The 23,403-nt window shown below is 43.8% G+C and overlaps 1 protein-coding gene across 3 annotated transcripts in view; it reads left to right on the forward strand.

The window, feature by feature from the left end:
* The first annotated feature begins 1,417 nt into the window (after positions 1–1,417).
* The window catches only part of TMPRSS2 (transmembrane serine protease 2), a 61,885-nt gene continuing 39,899 nt past the window's right edge, over positions 1,418–23,403 (forward strand). The window contains exons 1-3 of one of the 3 annotated variants that reach the window (XM_074995852.1): positions 1,418–1,571; positions 20,951–21,081; positions 22,517–22,588. In XM_074995852.1, coding sequence (XP_074851953.1) covers positions 22,574–22,588 — 15 coding nt within the window. In that variant the 5' untranslated portion in view covers positions 1,418–1,571; positions 20,951–21,081; positions 22,517–22,573. Of the gene's footprint in view, positions 1,572–1,841; positions 2,321–20,950; positions 21,082–22,516; positions 22,589–23,403 lie in introns of those variants that run through there. The other 2 variants (XM_074995860.1, XM_074995868.1) reach the window with 2 other exon arrangements.

A 23,403-nucleotide genomic window follows, 5' to 3' on the forward strand; every position in this document is an offset into this window, starting at 1 on the left:
CTCTGATCCTACTGACAGAGACCAAAAATTACGAGATCTTTACCAAATAGTCACAAACCTGAATTACCCACCAGGAGAAATAAAAAAAACCAAACAAATCAACAGGGCCAGACCAATACCCAGAGACCAGCTGCTCCAAGATAGGTATCTATTCTGGGATACCATCACTGGACCTAACCGGGTTAGTCACAGAATCACGGGCACAGTCTCATGTTCCTCAACTAACATCATATATGCCATCATGTGCCAACAATGCCCAGAATTTTCACACTACTTTGGAAAGAAAGGCTGCTGAACTTTCTTTTATATTCAAATTCGATACATTAACACGTGGTTTGAACTGGGATGAGAATTTTCTGGGTCAGTATAGGGGCTCTTTTGCATACTTGGCTTAATCTAATTCTTGACTCCTCCCCCCGCCCCTCTACTCTCTCATTTGCTCACCTTGATAATTTTTTTTCTGATTTGTCCTCCTTGATTACTGTTTTTGGTTCTCTGTAACTTACATATTGAGTCTGTTCTGGTCTGGCTATGGTCCGAAGAAGTGGGTCTGTCCCACGAAAGCTCATCACCTAATACATTATTGTGTTAGTCTTTAAAGTGCTACTGGACTGCTTTTTTGTTTTGATTAGACAGTGTGTGGGGGAGTGCCTGTTAAATGCAGGGAGGAAATGTGGGGCCCCAAGTAAAAAGTTTGCTCACCCCTAGCTTAGAGACTAATGGATTTACTAGGGCATAAGCCTTCCTGGGTGCAGGCCATGAAGTCCTAGGAGGGCGGGGAAGGCAGCCTGAAGCCGTGGAGCGGCAGGGGTAGTGCCCTGGCCAGATGCTAACACAAACGGCAGAAGGAGGAACACAGAGGCGCTAGGGACATCCCCGTTTCCTGCAGCAGGCACATTGCTGCAGATGAGGCGGCAGACAGCTACAAAAAGCACAGCCTCGCCCCCTGCCCCCTCAGGTGCGAGCACATTAACCCTCTGTCCCTTCCGAACGGCGCCGCGAGCCCAGCGCAAGCCAAGGGGCGGGGTAAGCCAGGGCGCTGCTCTTTCCCGGGGGGCCGCGCCGGGGCCGGAAGAGACACGTGGGTTCTGGGGGGCAGAGGAGGACCAAGGCAAAGGGCTCCTCCTCTCAGGCGTCTAGAGCCCGCGGCCCCCGCTGGAGCCGATCCCAGCAGCTGCCCTACCTGCCCCTTGCCTGTAGCCCGGGCTCCCGCCCAGCTGCACCCAGCCGCCAGCCGGGATGTCGCTCCCCGGGGCGGGGCAGAGCGGGGCTGGGCCTCGGGCTCACGGACAAACCCCAGCCCGGGCCGGGCCGGGGGCGGCAGGCGGGAGATCGGCTTTCCCAGCCCGGGGAGAGCCGCCCGCAGCCCAGCCACGTTGCAGCTCCCTCCCGGCCGCCCGCCAGGGCAGGGACTCCGCCCCGAGCTGCCGGCGGCTCTTCTGCCCCGCCCCGCAGCCGCCCCGCTGCCTTTCCCGCCGGGCAGGGGGCGCAGTGCGGGACGGCGGCGGAGGCGGTGGCTGTGCTCGGACCCGGCCGGGGCTCGCCTGGGCTTCCCCTAGCGGCGGCGGCGGGTGAGTGGCGCGCGCTGCCGGGGTGGGCGTGCGCCGGGCGCAGGGACCTCGGGCTGCCCTGGGCAGGGGCTCGGCGGCGGGTTCCCACCGTGCAGGTGGCGGCGGCTTCTGCCAGCGCAGAGGTCCCAGCCCGGGCGCTCCCACCGGCCCTTTGGTAGCAATGGGAGCGGGCTGGTCCCTGGCGGTCACTGGGGCTGTGATCGTGGGACTCGGGAGGCCGGGGACCGTTTTCAGGGGGGTGCCGAGACCCACTGAACCGAGCTGTAAATCCTGCGTGTAATGGGAATCCTTTCAAGCCGCCCCCCGCCCCCTTAATTGCAACACCTCTGGTGGGACTTGCTTTGGGGGTGGGGAGATCAGCAGGGGATTTGCTTCGTTGGCAGCTGGCTTTGGCTGAGAAATGAGCCCTTCCCTGCAGGGGTGTTGGATAAACATTCAGCACCTCTGTCTCTCCCGGGAGACTGCAGAACCAAACAGGTTGCCTGTCCAAAGGGATCCGATGATGTCCCTTCTAGTTCCCCTGTATGACAGCTGGTGCTTCATAAATAACCCATCCTCATGCCAGGCAGGTGCCTCACAAAGAGGTGTAATTGGACGAGGAAGGGATGGCCTTTGTGCCTGGGATCATCTCCGTGCAAGGGGAACCACAAGTGCTGCCTGCCTTTTCGTAGTTGTTTGTTATTTGGCAGCTTTGGGCTCAACTTGATGTTCTCTGGGAAGAAAGATCAGATGTGAAGTAGGAGTTGGAGGTAAGAATTCCTGAGCTTTTCAACATGCGTGCTGCCTGGTGTCGGGTGATTTGGGTATGTTCTGGGCCTCGGTTTCCCCATCAGTAAAATGGGGAGAATAATGGATATTTTCCTAATGGGTGTTGTGAGGCTTTACTTATGTTTGCAAAATGTGTTTTGAAGTTCTTGGGTGGAAAGCATTATGTAGTACAAAGCAGTAACTTACACACACTGATTGCAGTGTTTAGTAACTATAGTAGTGTTGTTGATAGATATAGATTGCAAAGGCAGAATACGCTTCCTTATATAGGATGAACCTCTCTCTAGTCTGGCCCTTTCTTATCTGGCAACGTCCATAATCCGGCATGGTTTTAGTTAGCTGGATGACCACTTATCATGTGTATGATCAGGTTTCCTGTGGTCCCATAACGTTTGTTTACAGCCACCAGTCCTGGCTCTCAGTGTTCTGTGCTGTTATTCAGCCGTCATTTACCCCTAAATGTCTAAGAGCCAAATAAGCAGTGGAAGGGTTGGTAACTCTGCTAAACAATGTTGACCTCCCGTTGTCTGGTGAATTCTCTCATTTGGCACTGGTCGGGTCCCAAGGGTGCTGGACTAGAGAGGTTCAACCTGTATTGTTATCAGCAAAAGTTTTGATATTAAATTGTACAAATAGTCTTTACTCAGTTAAGAAAAGTAATTCCTGGGGTTTCAGTGAGGCCGCTAGCAAGTATGATATATGAAAGGATTGAGAGATTAGGGTTTATATTACTCAGCCACCCACCACCGTATGCCCTTGCTCACCACACACATCTCTTGGATTACAACAACTGTCAATGGGCACAACAGAAAACCCTGCATAAATGTAGTTGTCTATTTGCTGTACCACAGTAGGTTTGCAGAATGGGAAAGGGTGAGTGAATACTGTGGATGGAATAATGCAGGCTGAACCTCCCTAATCTATCACTCTCTCGTCCCACAAACTCCGTGATCCGGCATGATTTTAGTTAGCCAGATGACCATTTGTTGTGTGCGTGTGGTCAAGTTTCCTGCGGTCCCATAAAGTTAATTTACAACCACAAGTCCTGACTCAGTGTTCTGTGCTGTTATTTAGCTGTAATTTATCCCTAAATGTCTTTTCTGTGCCCAGTAAGCAGGAGAAATGTCGGTAATGCCGCTAGACAACATTAACCTCCAGTTGTCCAGCATATTCTCTCATCTGGCACTGATCAGGTCCCAAGGGTTCAACCTGTAGTTTGGTATCCCTGGAAGAAAGGCCATGAGTGCTCTTACAAACACTAAATTAAACCTTCTAATACTTCCCTTAGGTAACCATTATCCAGATTTCACAGTTTTGGGGGAGGGGAACCAAGTCACTCAGAGAGTGAGCAATTTGTCCAAGGGTACACTATTGTGAATGGCTGGCTGAGCTGAGAATAGCTCATTTAGAATTCTTTACGAGCCCTGTAGTCTTATAATTCTGTAGCCATATCGCCAGTTTTTATGTGCATTCCTACAAAACACATTCAATTTCTCTGTACAAATGTCATGCCTTTTGAACTAAATTTGTACCAAATATTTCTTCCCACCCCGAACCTATTCTCCCTCCCCCAAATAAAGATCAATTTAAAAAGATTCTAGGAGTGAAATTTTGACCTCTTTAAAATCAATAGAAATATTCTCATTGACCTTAGTAGGACCCTCCTTCACCCCAGGGCTTTTCAGTAGTAGACCAAAGAGGGACAAATATATTTTGACTTAATTCCTTTCCTTTAAATTCCTAGGTTTTAATCTCTGAGGGCTAATCAAGGGTTCTGAAAGAACTCAAATGTGAAATTGCGGAGTTATTAACAGTGGTTTGTAACCTATCCTTTAAATCCACTTTGGTACCAAATGACTGGAAGACGGCCAATGTAACACCAATATTTAAAAAAGGCTCTAGAGGAGATCCTGGCAATTATAGACCGATAAGTTTAACATCAGTACCAGGTAAATTAGTAGAAACACTAGTAAAGAGTAAAATTGCAAGGCACATAGAAGAGCACGAATTGTTGGGCAAAAGTCAGCATGGTTTCTGCAGAGGGAAGTCGTGTCTGTCTAATCTATTAGAATTCTTTGAAGGGGTTAATAAACATGCGGACAAGGGGCACCCAGTGGACATAATATACCTAGATTTCCAGAAAGCCTTTGACACGGTCCCACACCAAAGGCTTTTATGTAAATTAGGTGGTCATGGGATAGGAGGAAAGGTCCTTTCATGGATCGGAAATTGGTTAAAAGACAGAAAACAAAGGGTTGGAATAAATGGTAAATTTTCACAATGGAGGGGGGTAACTAGTGGTGTTCCCCAGGGCTCAGTCCTGGGACCGATCCTGTTCAACTTGTTCATCAATGATCTAGAAAATGAGGTAAGCAGTGAGGTGGCAAAGTTTGCAGATGACACCAAGTTGTTCAGGACAGTCAAAAGCAAAAGGGATTGTGAAGAACTACAAGGAGATCTCAGCAAACTGAGTGATTGGGCAGCAAAATGGCAAATGAAATTTAATGTGGGTAAGTGTAAGGTAATGCATGTTGGAAAAAATAACCCAAATTACACGTACTACATGATGGGGTCAAATTTAGCTACGACAGATCAGGAAAGGGATCTTGGAGTTATAGTGGATAGTTCTCTGAAGACATCCACGCAGTGTGCAGCGGCAGTTAGTAAGGCAAATAGGATGTTAGGAATTATTAAAAAAGGGATCGATAATAAGACAAAAGATATCATACTTCCCCTATATAAAACTATGGTACGCCCACATCTCGAGTACTGCGTGCAGATGTGGTCTCCTCACCTCAAAAAAGATATATTGGCATTAGAAAAGGTTCAGAAAAGGGCGACTAAGATGATTAGGGGCTTGGAAAGGGTCCCATATGGGGAGAGGCTAGAGAGACTGGGACTTTTCAGTTTGGAAAAGAGGCGATTGAGGGGCGATATGATAGAGGTATATAAAATCATGAATGGTGTGGAGAAAGTGAATATAGAAAAATTATTTACCTTTTCCCATAATACAAGAACTAGGGGACACCAAATGAAATTGATGGGTAGTAGGTTCAAAACTAATAAAAGGAAATTTTTCTTCACACAGCGCACAGTCAACCTGTGGAACTCCTTGCCCGAGGAGGCTGTGAAGGCCAGGACTCTATTAGGGTTTAAAAAAGAGCTTGATAAATTTTTGCAGGTCAGGTCCATAAATGGCTATTAGCCAGGGATAAAGTATGGTGCCCTAGCCTTCATAACAAGGGCAGGAGATGGATGGCAGGAGATAAATCACTTGTCTTCTGTTCTCCTTCTCTGGGGCACCTGGCATTGGCCACCGTCGGCAGATGGGATGCTGGGCTTGATGGACCTTTGGTCTGACCCAGTATGGCCATTCTTATGTTCTTATGTTCTTATCAATATTTACAAGAAGATCGACACGGGGAAGATTGATTTTGCTGCTCTTTTTAAGACGCAGCAAAATCGACTGCTCTGGGCTTGGCTTTCGACCCCTGTACTCCATGTTATCGCATGGAATAAGACGGTTCGTCATGAGACTTCCGACCCCAGACTACACTAGGGAATAAAGTGAATTCTGATACGCAGTTAGCATTAGAATTGACAGTCCACAGTCTTTAAAGACCTATTTGCATAGCTAGAATTGATGTACCTGAAACCGACTTTCTTCCCTAGTGTAGCTCTACCCTTATTTATTAAGTGCTAACAATGTCACTGGCTCTGCAGAAGGCATAAAATAACAATCCCTCCTTCGCAAGTTTATATTCTAAAAGACCTAGAAGAAACACAGAACACTGGGAAATTTAGAAGGGTATATATCTTTGAGTTTGATTTTAATGATTTCTTAACTTCTGATGAAATTCTCTCTCCCATTCTATAGAAGTAGATTAGTGAAGATAAGGAATTTGCTATAACCATTGCTGTTGTACAAATACATGTGGGACATATTCACAGGGAAAATATGTAAATTCAACTTAGGTTGGGATGAAACAAATAAAAGCTGAGAAATGCAAATTAGAGCTTGACTACTGTAAACACAGCCTGAGAAATATAATCTTCATTTTAATGCTTTCATTTTTCCTGTGTCCCAGTACAATTTTAAAAAACTATTAATATAGGTCAATTACAGTACAGTAGTGCTACCAGGAAAGCCCCCGCCTACTTTTAAAGAGCTGTTTAGAGTATTGACCAAGGTAACTTTTTTTTGAGAAGTCCATAGTCTTTCAAGTCCCTGTCCTTCAAGCTGCTGTTCGTGGATAAACTCATAGTCCCATGCACCATTCTAAGAAAGTCAGTGGGTGACCTATGTGTGCAGGGATCTGTACATGCAGAGCAAGTTGCAGAATCAAGGTAATAAATTGGATACCTGTTGTGGCATAAATAATTACTTCTATTGGGATTTAGCCTATTTTCTCTGCTCTAAAAATATGCATTGTAAATGACAATCAGTGACCACCTATTTATTGAATGTATTCACATTTTTTTGACTGCCTCTCATGCTCGTCATTTCTGGATTACTTGTGTGGAATATTTTGTTTCATGGTATTACTTTTGTTCCCTACCAGAATGAGCACACAAATAAATACCTCTGGAGTGAACAGGTGATGTGGGTGTGGTGGTTTGCTATTTCGCTTAAATTGGACTTTGCTATTACCACACGGCTCTCTAGTTCCTCCACCTGACGCTCAGCTGGAGGGGGCACTGGCGGTATGTGACCTTAGGAACACTGCTGTTCTGTGGACTGGTAATGTACACATACAATATAGGAAGAACCATTTATGGTTTTCTTTAAAACTTCTTTTAAATACTACGATGCAGAGGAGTTTAGCAGTTTAATGATGTCCCAGAAGATACTCTGGAACAATCAAGGAACACAGGAGCCTTGGTGTTGATTTAGCAACAGGTGAGTCTTCTATCCAGCTGCTAAAGCTGGATAGTAACAGAGAGAAAGCCGTGGTAGTCTATATACTATCAAAACAAAAAGCAGTAAAGTAGCACTTTAAAGACTAACAAAATAATTTATTAGGTGAGCTTTCGTGGGAAAGACCCACTTCTTCAGACCATAGCCATACCAGAACAGACTCAATCCCTGTGTCTACACAAGCCCCTTCCTTTCGAAAGGGGCATGTTAATGAGCGGATTCGAAAGATGCTAATGAGGCACTGCAATGAATACGCAGTGCCTCATTAGCATAATGGCGGCCGCGACGATTCGAAAGTGTGGCTTTTTGAATCGCACGCCGCCCGTGGAGACGGGACCTTCTGAAAGGACCCTCCCCCAGTTTTCGGAAACCCTTCTTCTGATCACCAGATAGGAAGAAGGGCTTTCAAAAACCGGGGGCGGGGGTCCTTGCGGAAGATCCTGTCTCCACGGACGGCACGCAATTTGAAAAGCCTCACTTTTGAATAACTGTGGCTGCCATTGTGCTAATGAGGCGCTGCATATTCATTGCAGTGCCTCATTAGCATCTTTCGAACCCGCTCATTAACATGCCCCTTTCGAAAGGAAGGAGCTCATGTAAACCCAGCCAATATTTAAGGCATAGTTTTCCCATCTTGCAAAAGTTGTTGAGATTACGAAAATCTTTGCTCTGAATCCAGACCAAGAGTTAACCTGACATTTTTTTTTTGGAACTTGAAAAATCCCCTTCCTCCCACATTGGTTTGTTGTCTATCAAATATTTCATTTTTACTTTTTTTTTCTTCTTTTTTTTTTTTTAAGTTTCAAAATGGAAGATTGGAATTCATTTTGAAACTGCCAGAGTGAACTGGTTCATCACCTTCCAGACCTTTGTGCAGTGGAACTATTTGTTGAAGTCAACTCTTTTCCTGCAAAGGTTTTTTGATTTTAACAAACCAGTACTTTCCAAGATGAAAAGTTTTATCAAAAATTCCCAGCTCTCCTTGTCACCTGAAGGATCTTCTTCACCGTATCTTGTTCATTGTGATTGAGGCTGAGTGCTCCAGTATATGCACATTGAGTGGAGTTCACTCTGGTGTGGAGGACCAGCTTAAGGTGTCTGTGTTAACAAAGGCCTATTTTTTGAGGGCTCAATGAGACACAGAGCTCCAGTTTTCCCTTTTGCAGCCTTCCACTCAGGATGAGGTAATATCTTGTATTGGATCAACTTCTGGTGGTGAGAGGGAGAAGTGGAATCCCACAGAGTTCTTGAGGCCTGCCATTCAAATTCAGAGTGTCACGGTTAAATAAATACAAGATGGAATAGATTGTTCAGCATAAGTGGTTGACGCATATTTCATGGGATCATTGAGATAAAGTGGCCCATTAGCACCTGGCCAGCCACAGGGAGGAAATGGGCTGGGAAATTAGTGGGTTACGGATTAACAAGGAGTTTTGTGGCACCTTATAGAGTAACAGATATTTTGGAGCATAAGCTTTCATGGGAAAAGACCTGCTTCATCAGATGCAAAATATCTAACAAAATATCTGTTAGTTTATAAGGTGCCACGAGACTTCTTGTTCTCGAAGCTACAGACTAACACGGCTACCTCTCTGATAGTGGGTTACGGATTGTTGTAATAACTCCTCCCAGACTCTTATTTGAAAGCATTGTGCAGGTTTCCTTTGAGGATGAGGACATTAGGTCAGATACAGAGGGATCGCTTTGTGAAAAGTATTCATTCACAGGTGATGGGGTGTTTTTGTGATGCATCATCGAGTGGGAACAAAGTGTTTTGTTTTGTTTTTTTTTCATCCACGCACATGGTGCTGGATGAGGTGTTGCCATAGGAATGTGTAGGCAGCTATGGATCTTGAATGACCTGGTGTGAGGGGAGTTAATTGTTGTAGCAGTAGAGACATGCCTGTGGACTTTTGCATTTGTCATTGTGGCTGGGTCTGATGTGGCTTTAAATTGGTGTGTGTGTGTGTGAGAGAGAGAGAGAGAGGAGTTTGCTTCTGAGGAGGGTAGAGAGGTTGGGAGGGTTGTTTGAAGACCTGAAGGGCGGGTTCAGGGAAGATTTGTTTGAGAATGTTTTCAGCCAGCGAACCAGCAGTGTTTCGTAATATTTCCCTGATAAAAATCAAAGATGTCAATATTTTGACAAACATACAGTCAGGAGCTCAAGTGAGCATGGAGGAACCAAATTAGTACCCTTTCTTTCAAAAGTAACTGGAATATTTCAACAATTTTTATGCCACTTGTGGGTAAATCATGACATTTATTCATTTGACTAAAGTGAAACGATACAGTAGACTCTGGAGTTACATGGGGTTTGCATTCCTCACAACCCTGCGTAACTAAAATTTTGCGCAAGTCAGGGGAGATGGGAAGCAGGCATCTCCCTGCTGCTGGTGGGACCTGGGAAACTGATCACACATGGCTGGTCAGTTACCTGAGTCCTGCCGGTACAGGGGTGCCAGGAACCAAGCGGGAGCTTCATCTGGGGCTGCCACTGCAGGCTGGTCTGGGAGCAAACCATGGAGTGGCGGGAGACCCTCAACTCCTGCAGCCGCAGTATCCCACCCTGCCCCCCAGCCAGGGATCCTGCAGCTGCCGGCTCTGCTCCATGCCCAGCCAGCTTCCAAACATGTGCCCCCTCCCTCCCACCCCCGCAGCTGGGGCTGGGGCTGCGCTGGTGGAGCTTTGCTCCACTAGCAGCAGCCCTTTTACAGGGTGGGGGCAGATCTCCCTGTGAAGGGGGAAGAGAGCTGCCGGAGCACTTGGATCCCCCAGCTTAGCCCCAACAGCTGCCCTGGGGGGGTGGGGCAGAGGATCCCCTTGAAAGAGGCATCTCCTCCCCTGCACTGCAGTGACAGCGGTGGCTGGGGCTGCACAGGGAGAGCCAAATACTCCGGCAGCTCTCGTCCCCCTTCACAGGGGGATCCCCTGCCCCAGGTGCCCAAATACAAGTTATGCGCGTATCGAATGGATGTATCTGGGGGGATTACTGTGTTGCTTGTTAAGTGGGGCTACAGCCCTTGCTCCATACACCTTTGCTCAGGCAGTAGGGACTGAAGGATTGGGCATTGTGTGAAAAGACCATGTGAAGAGACAATTCCTTTCCTATGCTGCTAAAATTCTTCAGTGATCTTGTTTACACGCATCTGATGAAGCGGGTCTTTTCCCGCGAAACGTTATGCTCCAAAGTGGGCTTGTCTGCACGACCACCTTCCTTCCAAGGAACGATGGTAATTAGGGTGTTGGGAGTTTACTAATGAAGTGCTGCTGTGCGTAGACAGCACTTCATTAAGCAAATTCCACCCCCCCCACCGCGGCAACTTCAAAGTTTTAAACTTCAAAGTACCGGCACGCGTCTAACTGCGGCTCACCCGGGGCAACTTCGAAGTCCCTTTACTCCCCAAAATTTAAAACAGCAGCACTTCGTTAGTAAACTCCCAACACCCTAATTACCATCCTTCCTTCAAAGAAAGGTGGTAGTGTAGACAAGCCCCGTATCTGTAAGTCTATAAGGTGCCACAGGACTTCTTGTTCTTGTTTATGTAGACACTCTTGAAAAGTTGGAGGAAACGGCATTTGAATGAGGGTACCTGACAAAAAGCTGGGAGGATTTGCGGTACCCATAACAAAAGGGCTGTGTGGCAGAGTACAGTATATCGTTTTGCAAAGGAATCGTACTACTGCTTTCTGTGTAAATTTGGGCCATCTCTTAATCTCTCTGTGCCTCTGTTTTCCATCTATGAAATGGGAATCATGTTTTTCGCTCATTAAAATTTAACTTTTCTGGGGCGGGGAAGAAGGCCCAGCTGTCTTTTAAGTATGTAGCCCACAATGGGCTCGGGATCTCAGCTTGGTCTGCTGGAACTACTGTACAACAAATAATAATGTGGAGGTTTTAATATACTGCAATGGAACTTGCTAGCTAAAGCCATATCTATGCTACTAGGTGTGTTCGCAAAACTTGTATATCTCAGGAGAATGAATGTTTCCCCCACCCCCAGCAATAGAAATTATGTTGGCATAAGGGGTAGTGTGGATTGTTCTTTGTCAGCGTGAGAGTGTATCTGACAAAGCTATCACAGCTCAGTGGCGGTCCTGCTGATTTCAGGGGGCAAAGGGGTAACTGCCTGAAATCACTGCTGGACTACAGCACAGTCCACCGAAGGTGGCTTTTAGAGCTGCCTGGGGAAGTGGAGTGGGGGGGCCACATGGCACACTCCAGGCAGCAACAGGAGGTGGGGGTCATGGTCCAGGAAGTGCTGAGGTCTGACAGCCCTCAGGTCCACCCCTTCTGTCCAAGGTCCTGCCCCTTTTGAGAGGGTGGCGACACCCACCCCCTAGTTTAGTGACCCAGCATGACTGTTGGCTCCCCTGATCGTTGTGGATGGTTTAATTATGCGTACATGAGAGCTCTCGCACAGTGGCAGAGAGTGGCTGCACAAGAGCAATGGAACAGCTGTGCTGTTGGAAGCTCTGTCATGTAGACGTGTCCCAAGTAACCATTCTTTGGTAACTTGGGAGTTTTTCTAGCTGTGATACAATGCTGTCTCTTCCTTGTGTATTTTGTTTAGGCATGACTATAGTTCAGGACCATGTTTTTGCATCATTTACAGTTTAGCTTATTTACTTTTATTTTATTTTATACTTTCTTCCTTGACTTTTATCCTTCCTTATCAAGGTGTTTGCTCTTACGTAGTTAGAACTATAAATAAGTACTCTGGATTACTGCTGATTCATGTGTCTGAAACTGGGCAAACCACCAATAAGATTAAAGTTTCAGGAACACAGATTGCTAAAAATATATAGTGGGTACAATGGTGGAGGACATTTACACTGTTGCCATGGAGCTGAAGACGTCTAGATTGAGGTGAGTGTTTTTTGCTTAAGTCAGGCCTCAGAAAGTTGTAGCCACTACATGGGTGTCTTGTATTGCTGTGAAAACTAAACCTGTCTTTCCTTCTATGTATACACGCTCACTGGTGTGAAAAAGCCACCCCCCAGAGTAACGTAAGATACATTGATATAAGCACTGGTGCGAACCATGCTAAGTCCATGGGAGAGCTTCCGATACAGACATCGCTGTTGCCACTCACGGGGTCTGGTGTACGTTGGCTTTAAGCAACTCTGTTACAGAGCTTATGGCTGCAATACTGTAAGCTCTTGAGTGTAGCCATAGACAATTACAAAGCCTAAGGGAGCTAGTGTAATTGATAATAGCAGATTTCATTTTCAAATCTCTGTACAACTATTAAGTAATACAGAAGGGTGTATGTGGCATGTAAGGGTTACAGCCATTTTTCAGATGGGGAAACAGAGACAGAAAGAAATTAAGTTATTGTCGAGATTTGAGAAAGTCATTGGCTGAGCTGAGACTAAAAGTCAGGAATTTGTGACCCTCAATTCCTCCTTCTTTAGAGCAGTAACAGAGAGAAAGCTGTGCTAGTCTATGTACTATCAAAACAAAAAAGCAGTTCAGTAGCACTTTAAAGACTAAGAAAATAATTTATTAGGTGAGCTTTCATGGGACAGACTGAAGTGGGTCTGTCCCACGAAAGCTCACCTAATAAATTATTTTCTTAGTCTTTAAAGTGCTACTGTACTGCTTTTTTCTGTTTAGAGAAGTGATACTCAGACTGTGGCTCATGAGTCACAAGTGGCTCTTTTAATGTGTCTCCTGTGGTTTTTGTTTTTTTTTATTTTTTGCAGCATGTTCTGTTAACCATTGTATGATTGGTTAATAATTAAATCAAGATACTTTCACTATGTTATTAATCATTATAGTTGACATAATACTTTCTCATTGCTGTGTGGATAACATGTATGCTAAATATTGCCCTTGTTCTGATCTTTAAAGGTGTATATATATTTCTAGTGTAAATGAAACAATGAATTAACACTACTATGGCTCTTTTGAGCAGTGCTGCTCACTGATTTGGCTTCTGAACTTCTGAGGTCCGAGTATCCCTGCAAGACTGTGTACTTGTTTTAGTAAGAGTGAATGCACCTAACTCAGGGTTTAGCAAACTTTTTACATTGGTTCCCACTTCTCAGTCCTGCAGTTAACACCCCCTCTTCCCAACCTGTTCAATGTAGTCCAAACCAATGGAAATTTCACGTATGTTCGTATGAGAAAAAAACCCTTTTGGCACGTGTAAGAAAATATGTAGAATGCAAAAACTTTATCAATTAGCATGTAAATGTGGATACACAGACATAAAACCAATAACGCATTTCACCATTTTTGATAAGACGGATGAGCCCGAGACCTAGCAGCCGACGGTGCTGCACCCCCCTTATACGCACCCCTGTCCTAACTGAGGGGGCTTTTGAGGACATACATGCTGCAAAAAAGATCTCTTACAACATACAACAAGCTCTCAAAAACAACAGCGAGTTTAAACATTTCAAGTAATTATTCAAATATAAAAAATCTACTAAATTTAGAACAAACTAGCAGTGAGCAATGACAGGTCTTTGTTAAAAGCTACAAGAAGACCTGTGACACCTTATAGACTAACAGATATTTTGGAGCATAAGCTTTCGTGGGCAAAGACCTGCTTCATCAGATGCATCTTTGCCCACGAAAGCTTATGCTCCAAAATATCTGTCAGTCTGTAAGGTGCCACAGGTGGTCTTATTGCTTTGGAAGGGACAGGCTAACTTTGCTACCCTCTGATACAGGTCTTTTGTTCTACTTTTAGTTAAAGCTACTGATGATATATGTTTCAACCATGATTGATGAGAACAAACAAACAGGGATTTGATGTCCTCTTTTCTCAACTCTTTGCTTGGCTCAATTTTCATACTGGGGAGACTGGGAAGAAGGAGCTGCTTTTGCTTATTGTGGCCTTTCTTTTTCTTTGAGGTGCAAAACTCACAACTGAATTAAGACTAGTAGCTACAGGTTCCCCATCACATGGCTAGCAATCTTTTGGAGGAATTTTCCCCAATTTCTTAAGAAATTTAGTGGGTAGTCAGTTTAAAACTAACAAAAGGGGAAAAAAAAGGCTGTCAAGTAGCGCTTTAAAGACTAACAAAATGATTTATTAGATGATGAGCTTTTGTGGGACAGACCCACTTCTTCAGACCGTAGCCATACCAGAACAAACTCAATATTTAAGGCACAGAGAACCAGAAATAGTAATCAAAGTTGACAAATCAGAAAAAAATTATAAAGGTGAGCAAATCAGAGAGTGGAGGGGCAGAGGGCGGGGCGGGGGAGTCAAGAACTAGATTAAGCCACGTATGCAGAAGAGCCCCTATAATGATCCAGAAAATTCACATCCCGGTTCAAACCACGTGTCAATGTACTGAATTTGACTATAAAAGAGTGTTCAGCAGCCTGTCTTTCAAGACTGTTGTGAAAATTCTTCTTCAGTAAGACGTAAACTTTTAAGTCATTAACAGAATGGCCCACTCCATTAAAATGCTGGATAACAGGTTTGTGGATCAGGAACGTTTTCATGTCTGTTTTGTGCCCATTAACTCTTTGTCTAAGAGAGTTTGAAGTCTGTCCAATATACAAGCATCTGGGCATTGGTGGCACATGATGTCATGTAAGATGTTAGTTGAGGAACATGAGAATGTGCCCGTGATTCTGTGACTAACCTGGTTAGGTCCAGTGATGGTATCTCCAGAATACACCTCCAGATTAGAGGTATGGAACTGCAATGGGCACCTGCATGGCCCCACAATATGCTAATATATTTCTGGCTGACCTGAAGCAATGATTCCTCAGCTCTTGTCCCCTATTACTTCTCCTCTACTTAAAATACATCAATGACATCTGTATGATTTGGAGCCATGGTATAGAGGCTCTGGAAGAATTCCACAGAGACTTTAACAAGCTGCACCCCACCATCAACTTATGACTCGATTACTCCAAGCAAGAGATACATTTCCTGGACACTACAGTAAAAATCAAGCATGGCCTGATCAGTACCACACTCTACCGGAAACCCACTGATCGCTAAACTTACCTACACGCTTCTAGTTTCCATCCTGCACACATAACTAGATCCATTGTTTACAGTCAAGCCCTTAGGTACAATCACATTTGCTCTGATCCAACTGACAGAGACCAAAAACTACAAGATCTTTACCAAATATTCATAAACCTGAATTAACCACCAGGAGAAATAAAAAAACAAATCAACAGGGGCAGACAAATATCCAGAGACCAGCTACTCCAAGATAGGCCCAAAAAAGCCAAGAACAGAACACCACTGGTCATTACCTACAGCCTCCAACTCAAACTACTGCAACGCATTATTAAAGACCTACAACCTATCCTTAATCAGGATGCCACACTCCAGAAGTCTCTTGGTGACAGGCCTGTTCTCTCCTACAGACAACCTTCCAACCTTATGAGGATTCTCACCCACAATCACTGTCTAAACCACAGGAACACCAGTCCTGGAACTTTTCCTTGTAACAAAGGCTGCTGCCAGCTTTGTGCACATATCTATTCTGGGGATACCATCACTGGACCTAACCAGGTTATTCACAGAATCATGGGTACATTCTCATGTTCCTCAACTAACATCTTACATGCCATCATGTGCCAACAATGCCCAGAAGCTTTATATATTGGACATACTTCAAACTTTCTTAGACGCAGAGTTAATGGGCACAAAACAGACATTAAAACACTCCTGAGCCACAAACCGGTCGGCCAGCATTTTAATGGAGTGGGCCATTTTGTTAATGACTTAAAAGTTTGCATCTTACTGAAGAGGAATTTTCACAACAGTCTTGAAAGAGAAGCTGCTGAACACTCTTTTTATAGTCAAATTCAACACAGCACATGGTTTGAACTGGGATGTGAATTTTCTGGGTTTATTATAGGGGCTCTTTTGCATACTTGGCTTAATCTAATTCTTGACCCCCACCACTGCCCCTGTACTCTGATTTGCTCACCTTGATAATTTTTTTCTGATTTGTCAACCTTTGCTTACTGTTTTTGGTTCTCTGTGCCTTAAATTTTGAGTCTGTTCTGGTATGGCTATGGTCTGAAGAAGTGGGTCTGTCGCGCAAAAGCTCACCTAATAAATTATTTTGTTAGTCTTTAAAGTGCTATTGGACTGCTTCTTTGTTTTGACAGTATATAGGCTAGCACGGCTTTCTCTCTGTTACTATTTAACAAAAGGAAGCTTTTCTTCACACAGCGCACAGTAGGCCTGTGCAACTCTGTGTCAGAGGATGTTGTGAAGACCAGGACTTTAACAGGATTTTAAGAAGAGCTAGATACATTCATGGAGGTTAGGTCCATCAATGGCTATTAGCCAGGATGGGTAGCAAAGGTGTCCGCAGCCTTGTTCTTGTTCTTGTTCTTCTGTTCATTTCCTACTTGTTCTTCTGTTCATTTCCTCTGGCACTCACCACTTTCGGAAGACAGGATACTGTGCTGGATGGACCTTTGTTCTAACCCATTATGGCTGTTATTACGTAAGAAATTATTATTAATTATTATTATTATTCCTACTCTGTGTCAAACATTAGAACCATTAAAACACCATATTAATAACTTTAGTAACTGTATAATAAAAAGGAAAATACAATAAGACTTGAGCTTCCCTTTCCCCAAAGCTGTAACTGGTTGGATATTGCCAGTGTCCATGCTGCTTGTTCAGAGCTATAAATACACCTTTGTTATTGCACAGTGGTTTGCCAAGTACCTGGGGCAGCAGGTTACAGCAATGACTAAAGGGGTGCTGGTGAGTTTCGTGGTTCAGGTTTAACAACAGTTTAGGGATAAGTCGAATACCCAATTTGTTTTGGAAATTTATCTACTGTAAAATGAACTTTGTGGCATCCTCTGCCTGGCAATCCTATGACACATGCAATTGTGCTTGTTATGTGACATTCTTTTACTCTGAAGGAAGTGCCTGGGGGGAGAAACTGTGGGAAACGGAGGCAAGAAAAGGGTGCAAAAAAAACCCCAAAACAAACAAACAAACAAAAAAAAACCCTCCAGGCTTTCAAAATTCTTTCTGGTGACTTCTTCTGCATTGATGATTCAAACATCTTTCATATATTGAGCTACAGTTTTCATTTTGGAGGGTTGTAAGGCCAGATGAGTAAAAAGTTCTGAATTTTGTGTCATGATTAAGTCTCTGCACAGCCAAGCAAATACCCCATAACAACTTTGGGCTTGTCTGCTCTAGCAAGTTACTGCCCTATAACTTTCTTGCTCAGGGGTGCAAGCCCTACCTCTGCCACCCCTTTCTCCTCCTCCTCCACCCGTCTTCAGCAAGTTCTCCCAGCACTCTTAGCTACTCCCCTTGTGGAGGGTTGTTTGCTTCTCTCACAGCGCTCCTTCAGTGACCACACTGCTGTGTTAAAATGCCGCCACAGCCCAACTTCGAATTTTAACATGCAGAGAAACTTTTTATAGGCTACGTCTTCAGGAGAAGCCTCTGTCGACGGGGGTGCCTGTCGGGAGGGATTTCCTGGCAAATCTTCGGTCGACAGATTGTGTCTACACGTAAATGCAGATCGAAAGAGCAATCCGCTCTATCGACAGAGAGCAGCCAGACTGCCCGATACCCTCTTGAAAGAACACCTGACCGGAAGCTTTACAAACAGGGCTGCCCAGTGAACCAGAAGCCTTGTCTGTCGACAAAAGGGACCTGGAGCATCTACATGGCCATTTTGCCAACAGAATATGGCTGAGAGAGGCGTTATACCTGAACGGGGAGAGGTATAACGCTGCTGGCAGATGTGCTGGGTTTTGTCGACAACCTGTCAACAAAGCGCACTTCGTGTGTAGACACTCCTCATTTTCTCCTGACAAAAGCCCAGTTTTGCCACAAAAAGCCTCTTGTGTGGATGTAGCCAAGAGAACGTTTTAGTATCTCCCTGCTAAACAGATACTTACTGTTTTGAAGAGCAAGGATCAGCTATGAGCCCTTTATTTCCTTTTTAATAAGCTATCTTTGGTATAAGCGCTGAAAATAAACAAAACCTGTACATTTGCATAAGGCTTTTAGAAAGTTTCTGGTTTAGTCAGAGCAATTTATATTTTTGTGTACCTTTTGTGATTCATGTTTTGAAATATTCTGTTACTGGTTTTCTTTACAATATGCACTGGCAGGCCTGAGAGCTGACAAAACAAATGTTTGATGCTGAAAAAACAACAGATTTTCTCCTTTGCTGTTCCTGAACTGGCCATGTATTCACCATATCATAATGAGCTTTGCTCAATAGCTCTAGTTAAAAATTTAATTGGCAGAAAATTATAAATGTGCCCAGAATAGAGGTAAAACCCTCTTTGGACTGCCCACCCTAAGGAAAGTCCAGTCTTTTACCTTGGATGTCTGATTTTGAAGATAAGACCTGTTTCCTTCAGGAAGTGTTGCTGGTGATCTCCCAAAAGGTTTCCTTCTTCCCTGTAACCAAGTTATTAGCTAATGCTATAGCCTTTTAAGGCCTGAACTCCAGGACACTGTTCGTGATCATGGGTGTAGGGCAGAAGAGTTCTGAGAAGGCACCTGTGAAGATACCCACTCCAACTTCCATAATATCAGTGGAAGTTTTCCTGTAACCTTTAACAATTATTGGGTTAGGCCCCAAGTGCATTACAGTTCTTCAGAAGGGTTCACTGGGTAGCTTAAAACTTCATAATTCCTTCAGCAAGCGAGTTGCCGTATGATAAGCAAACCTGGTGAGTTACATGGAAGATGAATTGGCATTTTTATCTACAGCCATTGGATGGGGGTGGGGAAAGGAAGCTCCCACTTATCTTATGAAGAAGGATACCATGAAAAGTTACTTCCCAGGTGAATACTGAGACATTTATCTCAGTTGTCAACATACAGAGATATAAAGGTTAAACTTTTCTTAAAATTCAGTCATCTTAAAATCTCCTCATCTGAAAGTATTTGGAGCATTTCTTTCACACTGTTAGAAGAAGATTGTATTTTGAGCATTAACAATACACGCTGGGAAGAACATGAGTTTTACAGGGTCTTGAAATCAGGTGTAGCTTTAATTACTAGAAAATGAATAGTCTCTCCATAATAGTAGCTAGCATGTTACTATCCTCAGGACATTGGTTTTCCATGAGGCAGCTTGGTATTTTTAATAGACATTAACTCGTTCACAATCTAACCTTCTTTAAAATCTATGAAAATAAGTGTGATTTTTTTTTTTTACATACTTTTGTATAAATGATGATAAATAGATGTTGTGTCGTTAGGACCTATATTCTGTGACTTGTTAACATGGAACAATTGTCAGCCAGTGAAGGGATGACACGTTAATAAAAGCTGTATTGGTGATTCTGGTGCAAAAGCCAGTGACTGATGAGGTAGTATCTCTTCATCACTTTCTGAAAACACGGGAGAGGGGAAATAGTTGGTGAAATAATGATGGATGATGTAGATATGAGAAACTTATAAACTTCTTAGCAGTATCGTATCTTACGGAAAGTAAAAATGCGTATGGTTCCTTCTTTGTAATGGCACCATGAAAGCATATGGCCTAATAAATGTTTAGGTCTGTAAGGTGCCCCAGGACTGCTTGTTTCTCAAGTTGCAGACTAACATGGCTACCCTTCTGAGCCATAAAAATGTGGATTGATGTAATTACAGCACTTGGGGTGTTAGAAATCCGCAATTCCAAGCACTGTGCAGACCTAAACCATGCTGCAGGTACTACTAGGATAACAGAAGTATGTTTCCATTGGCCTAGCAGTCATTGCTCAGGGAGTTCCTATAGCAATGAAAAATAAAAACAAAACAAAACATCTTTGGTTGCTGTAGTCTGTGTTGGTATTGTGGGTTACACAGGCCTAGCCATTGCTGCACTGCTGTAGTGTTTAGAATGCTTAAGCCCTAGTCTGTACAGCAGACCTGTAACTTACATGGAGGTTCTGCTCTTGGCAACCCTGTGTAAGTTGAATTTTCAGGTAACTCAGGGAGTTACCCTTGAGCAGTGGGGAGCCAGGTGGCAGCCTGGCTCCCAGCTCCCCTCAGCTGGCAGGACCTGGGAAACTGAGCAGCCATGTGCTGGTCAGTTTCCCAGGTCCTGCCAGCGGATGGGGGTAGGAGCCAGGAGCCAGATGTCAGGCTGTTCCCTGGTTCCCAGCTACTTGCCACTCCTTGGGGTGGGAAACTGCTCCTGTCAGTGGTGGCAGCCAAGTTTCCCCACTCCTGTCAGGGATGGCAGCCTGACTCTCAGCTGTTGCCACTGACAGGAGCTGCTGCTGCTCCTGACAGTTTTCCCCACTCCTGTCAGGGAAAACAGTCACGTTAACATGAGACACACACAACTCGGTTGCGTGTATCTCAGGGGTTTACTGTGCCTAAAACTTAGTTCATCGTAACTTTGTTGCATGGGGCATGAGAAATTGACAACCCTGAGAGAATAGTTAGGCCAACCTAAACTCCAGTTTAAATGCCATTGGATCAATGGAAGGATTTTTTCCTTCCAGGAGGATGGAATTTTTCAGTCACCTCTCAGGAGGTGGTGGTGCTGGATTATATACTGCAGTGGAAACCCATCTTCTGTTTGGATAGCAATTGTCCATACTACGGTACTATAGCAGCACAGCTGCAGCTTGATAGCTGGGCTGTAGTACCTTTTTGTAGTGTAGATATAACCTAAGTCTTTTATTTAAGAGGCTGACGAGGCAGTAGGTCTTTCGAGGTTGGGTTGATTTACTGTTCTGTTTCCGTGTCTCTCTTTTCAGAGACTAGAAAAAGCCCTTCTGCGAAGTGTTACTTAACCTCTGAGGCAGGGCAGAACTCAACGAGTAACAATGGATAAGACATAAAACAGAGGTTCTGACAACTCGTGTTCACCGTATTCATTGCCTTTCCTGTGAGTAAAAGTAAATGGAGTTTACCCCAATGTTCTCCCCAGATGAGATGAGTAGCATTCTGCTGAACTAAATTTCTCCTGTAGCTTTGACTGGTTCTGCCCCACAACCTCTCCGCCTCCCCCAGCCTTCCTATTCTAAATTATTGTGGAGTGTTGGTATGTTCTGTTCGTCACTTTTGCAGTCCACTAAAAAGGTGGCTGCAATTTAGTCCCATTTTCCTCATTACCAATCTTCTGTACTGTGGTCCATGTGCGCTCCTATCCTTTTCCTGCCCACTCAGGAGTAGCCTGGAGCTCTGCACTGCAGTTTTGATAGCCCCAGGATCCTAACACACACCCCTGGCAGGTATTTGATTGCAGCGTACCCTCAGGCAAAAAATTGCAGCTTTCTTCCATAAAGATAAAAACTGAGTGGATTAGCATTCTTCTGGTGAGAGCCAGCACAACACCCAGTTGACCTTGAGCTATGGGGCACTTTGGCAACTGGCTGTTTTTCTTGCAGCACAGTAGTTAAGACGGTGTGTTAAACTTCTTAAAGCACATTTATTTGCATTTACCTTGAATGTAAAGATGAACTTTGAGCTTATACTTGAACAGGAACATTCCTTTCTGCCTCTCCTTCGGTGCTCGCAACAGGCATTGATTTTGAATGTTTGGCTGCATAACAGACAGCAGTTACTTGGATTTTCTTTTCTGCATGCACGTGGTGGTCCAACTGAATTGTCTTTGAAAACCTGATTTTTTTTTTCCATTTTATTCTTAGTCCGTCCTAGAATCAGTGCTTAAATTTATGGTGAAGGGGAGAAGGATGATGGATTTTTTTAGTTCTAGCGCTTGTTAGTTAACAGTCACTGTCCACCCTCCTCATCAATATAGGTACATGTTTGAGAGCTGGAGCCTAACTGGCAAACTCCGGTATTAAATCTGCAATGTTGATAGTTTATTTCATGTTCTTATGTCTAATTAATGTTAGAAAGCTAAGAAACTAATTTTCTTTAATTGAGGCAGCATCTTTCTAGATAGAAGTGGATAATTTAAATGTCAATCACAACTAAGAATATCACTGTGCTTTTTGGGTTGCATCTTAACAAGAGATGGTTGAAAATCATCAGGAAATTCAGAGACTTTGGAAGTCCCAGAGTGGGATAGTTTTTCTTTTCTTCCTCAGTTTTTCTATTTTTCCCTTTCTTTTCAACTATTGCAATATTCTGAAATATTTAGTTTTAACCTTTATTGTGTTAACAGTATAAAAACATTGTTTTACATAATATACATGTTTCAGTACTTTCCTCTTGTGAAGTTTGAAATCTGATTTCTTGCAGAATGTTTTGATTTATGTAGAAATTGCATTTTCTTACTGAAATCTGCTGTCATAAGTTTTTCAGCCAGATCTAATTGTAATGCTACGAATGTTTATGGTTTTGCTTATTTACAGGTTATTCCAAGTTTTCCCAAACACTTGAGCTGTCTCAGCACTTTTGACAAAGCAAAGATGGATATAAACTCAGTAAGTCATTAAATACTCAACTTTGTTCTCTATAGGTAGCAGCTCATTGAATGATTAATTAATTAATAATCAGGTTCATTAAATGTGAACGCAGGTATACGTCTGTATTTTTAAAAAATGTTTTGTGACTTTAGTTTCCTAATTCATTAAATGGGAAGAATGCTTACCTGCCTCATAGGGAGTTGGATGAAGGAACTCATGTTTCAAGTGGCTGATATCACGGTGATGGATGTAGTTTATGAATCTAGTGCTCTGCCATTCTCCTAGGGTACTATGAGAATACAAAACTGCCCATTGTATAATTACACTAGAATCTTTTAAATGTGCATTAATCTTGAGTTACTAGTTGTTGATTAACCCTCTGCAGCCTTAATCCCCTCACCCTCCCATAGCCCCAACCTGGCGCCAGCCTTAACCCCCTCCCCACCCCGGTCACTCCTACAGCCAGCCTTTAGCTCCCTGTTGCCCCAACCTGCTGCCAGCCTTTAACCGCACCCCCATGGCCCTAAACTGCCCCCAGCCTTTAACACCTCCAACTAGTCTCCGACTTAGTACTTTCTAATCACAATGTGCTACTAAATCATTTTTCTTTAAAATGTTACCGCTTTCTTTCAGTTTCTGTATCTATCCCAGTTATACCTTTTCATTTCAATTTTTCTATGGCAAAAAATGTTGACATTGATTTGATTGTAAAATCCTTTGAATTCTGAAATATTTAAGAGCTGAAATTGGTACAAAAGAAAATAGAAAAAGAAAAGAATGTTTTTGAAAAATAAGCATGAGAATATCACCTAAGTTAGAAATGAAATTGTCAT

This window comes from Carettochelys insculpta, chromosome 1 (assembly GCF_033958435.1).
Source record: "Carettochelys insculpta isolate YL-2023 chromosome 1, ASM3395843v1, whole genome shotgun sequence".
In the NCBI taxonomy this organism is placed as follows: Eukaryota; Metazoa; Chordata; order Testudines; family Carettochelyidae; genus Carettochelys; species Carettochelys insculpta.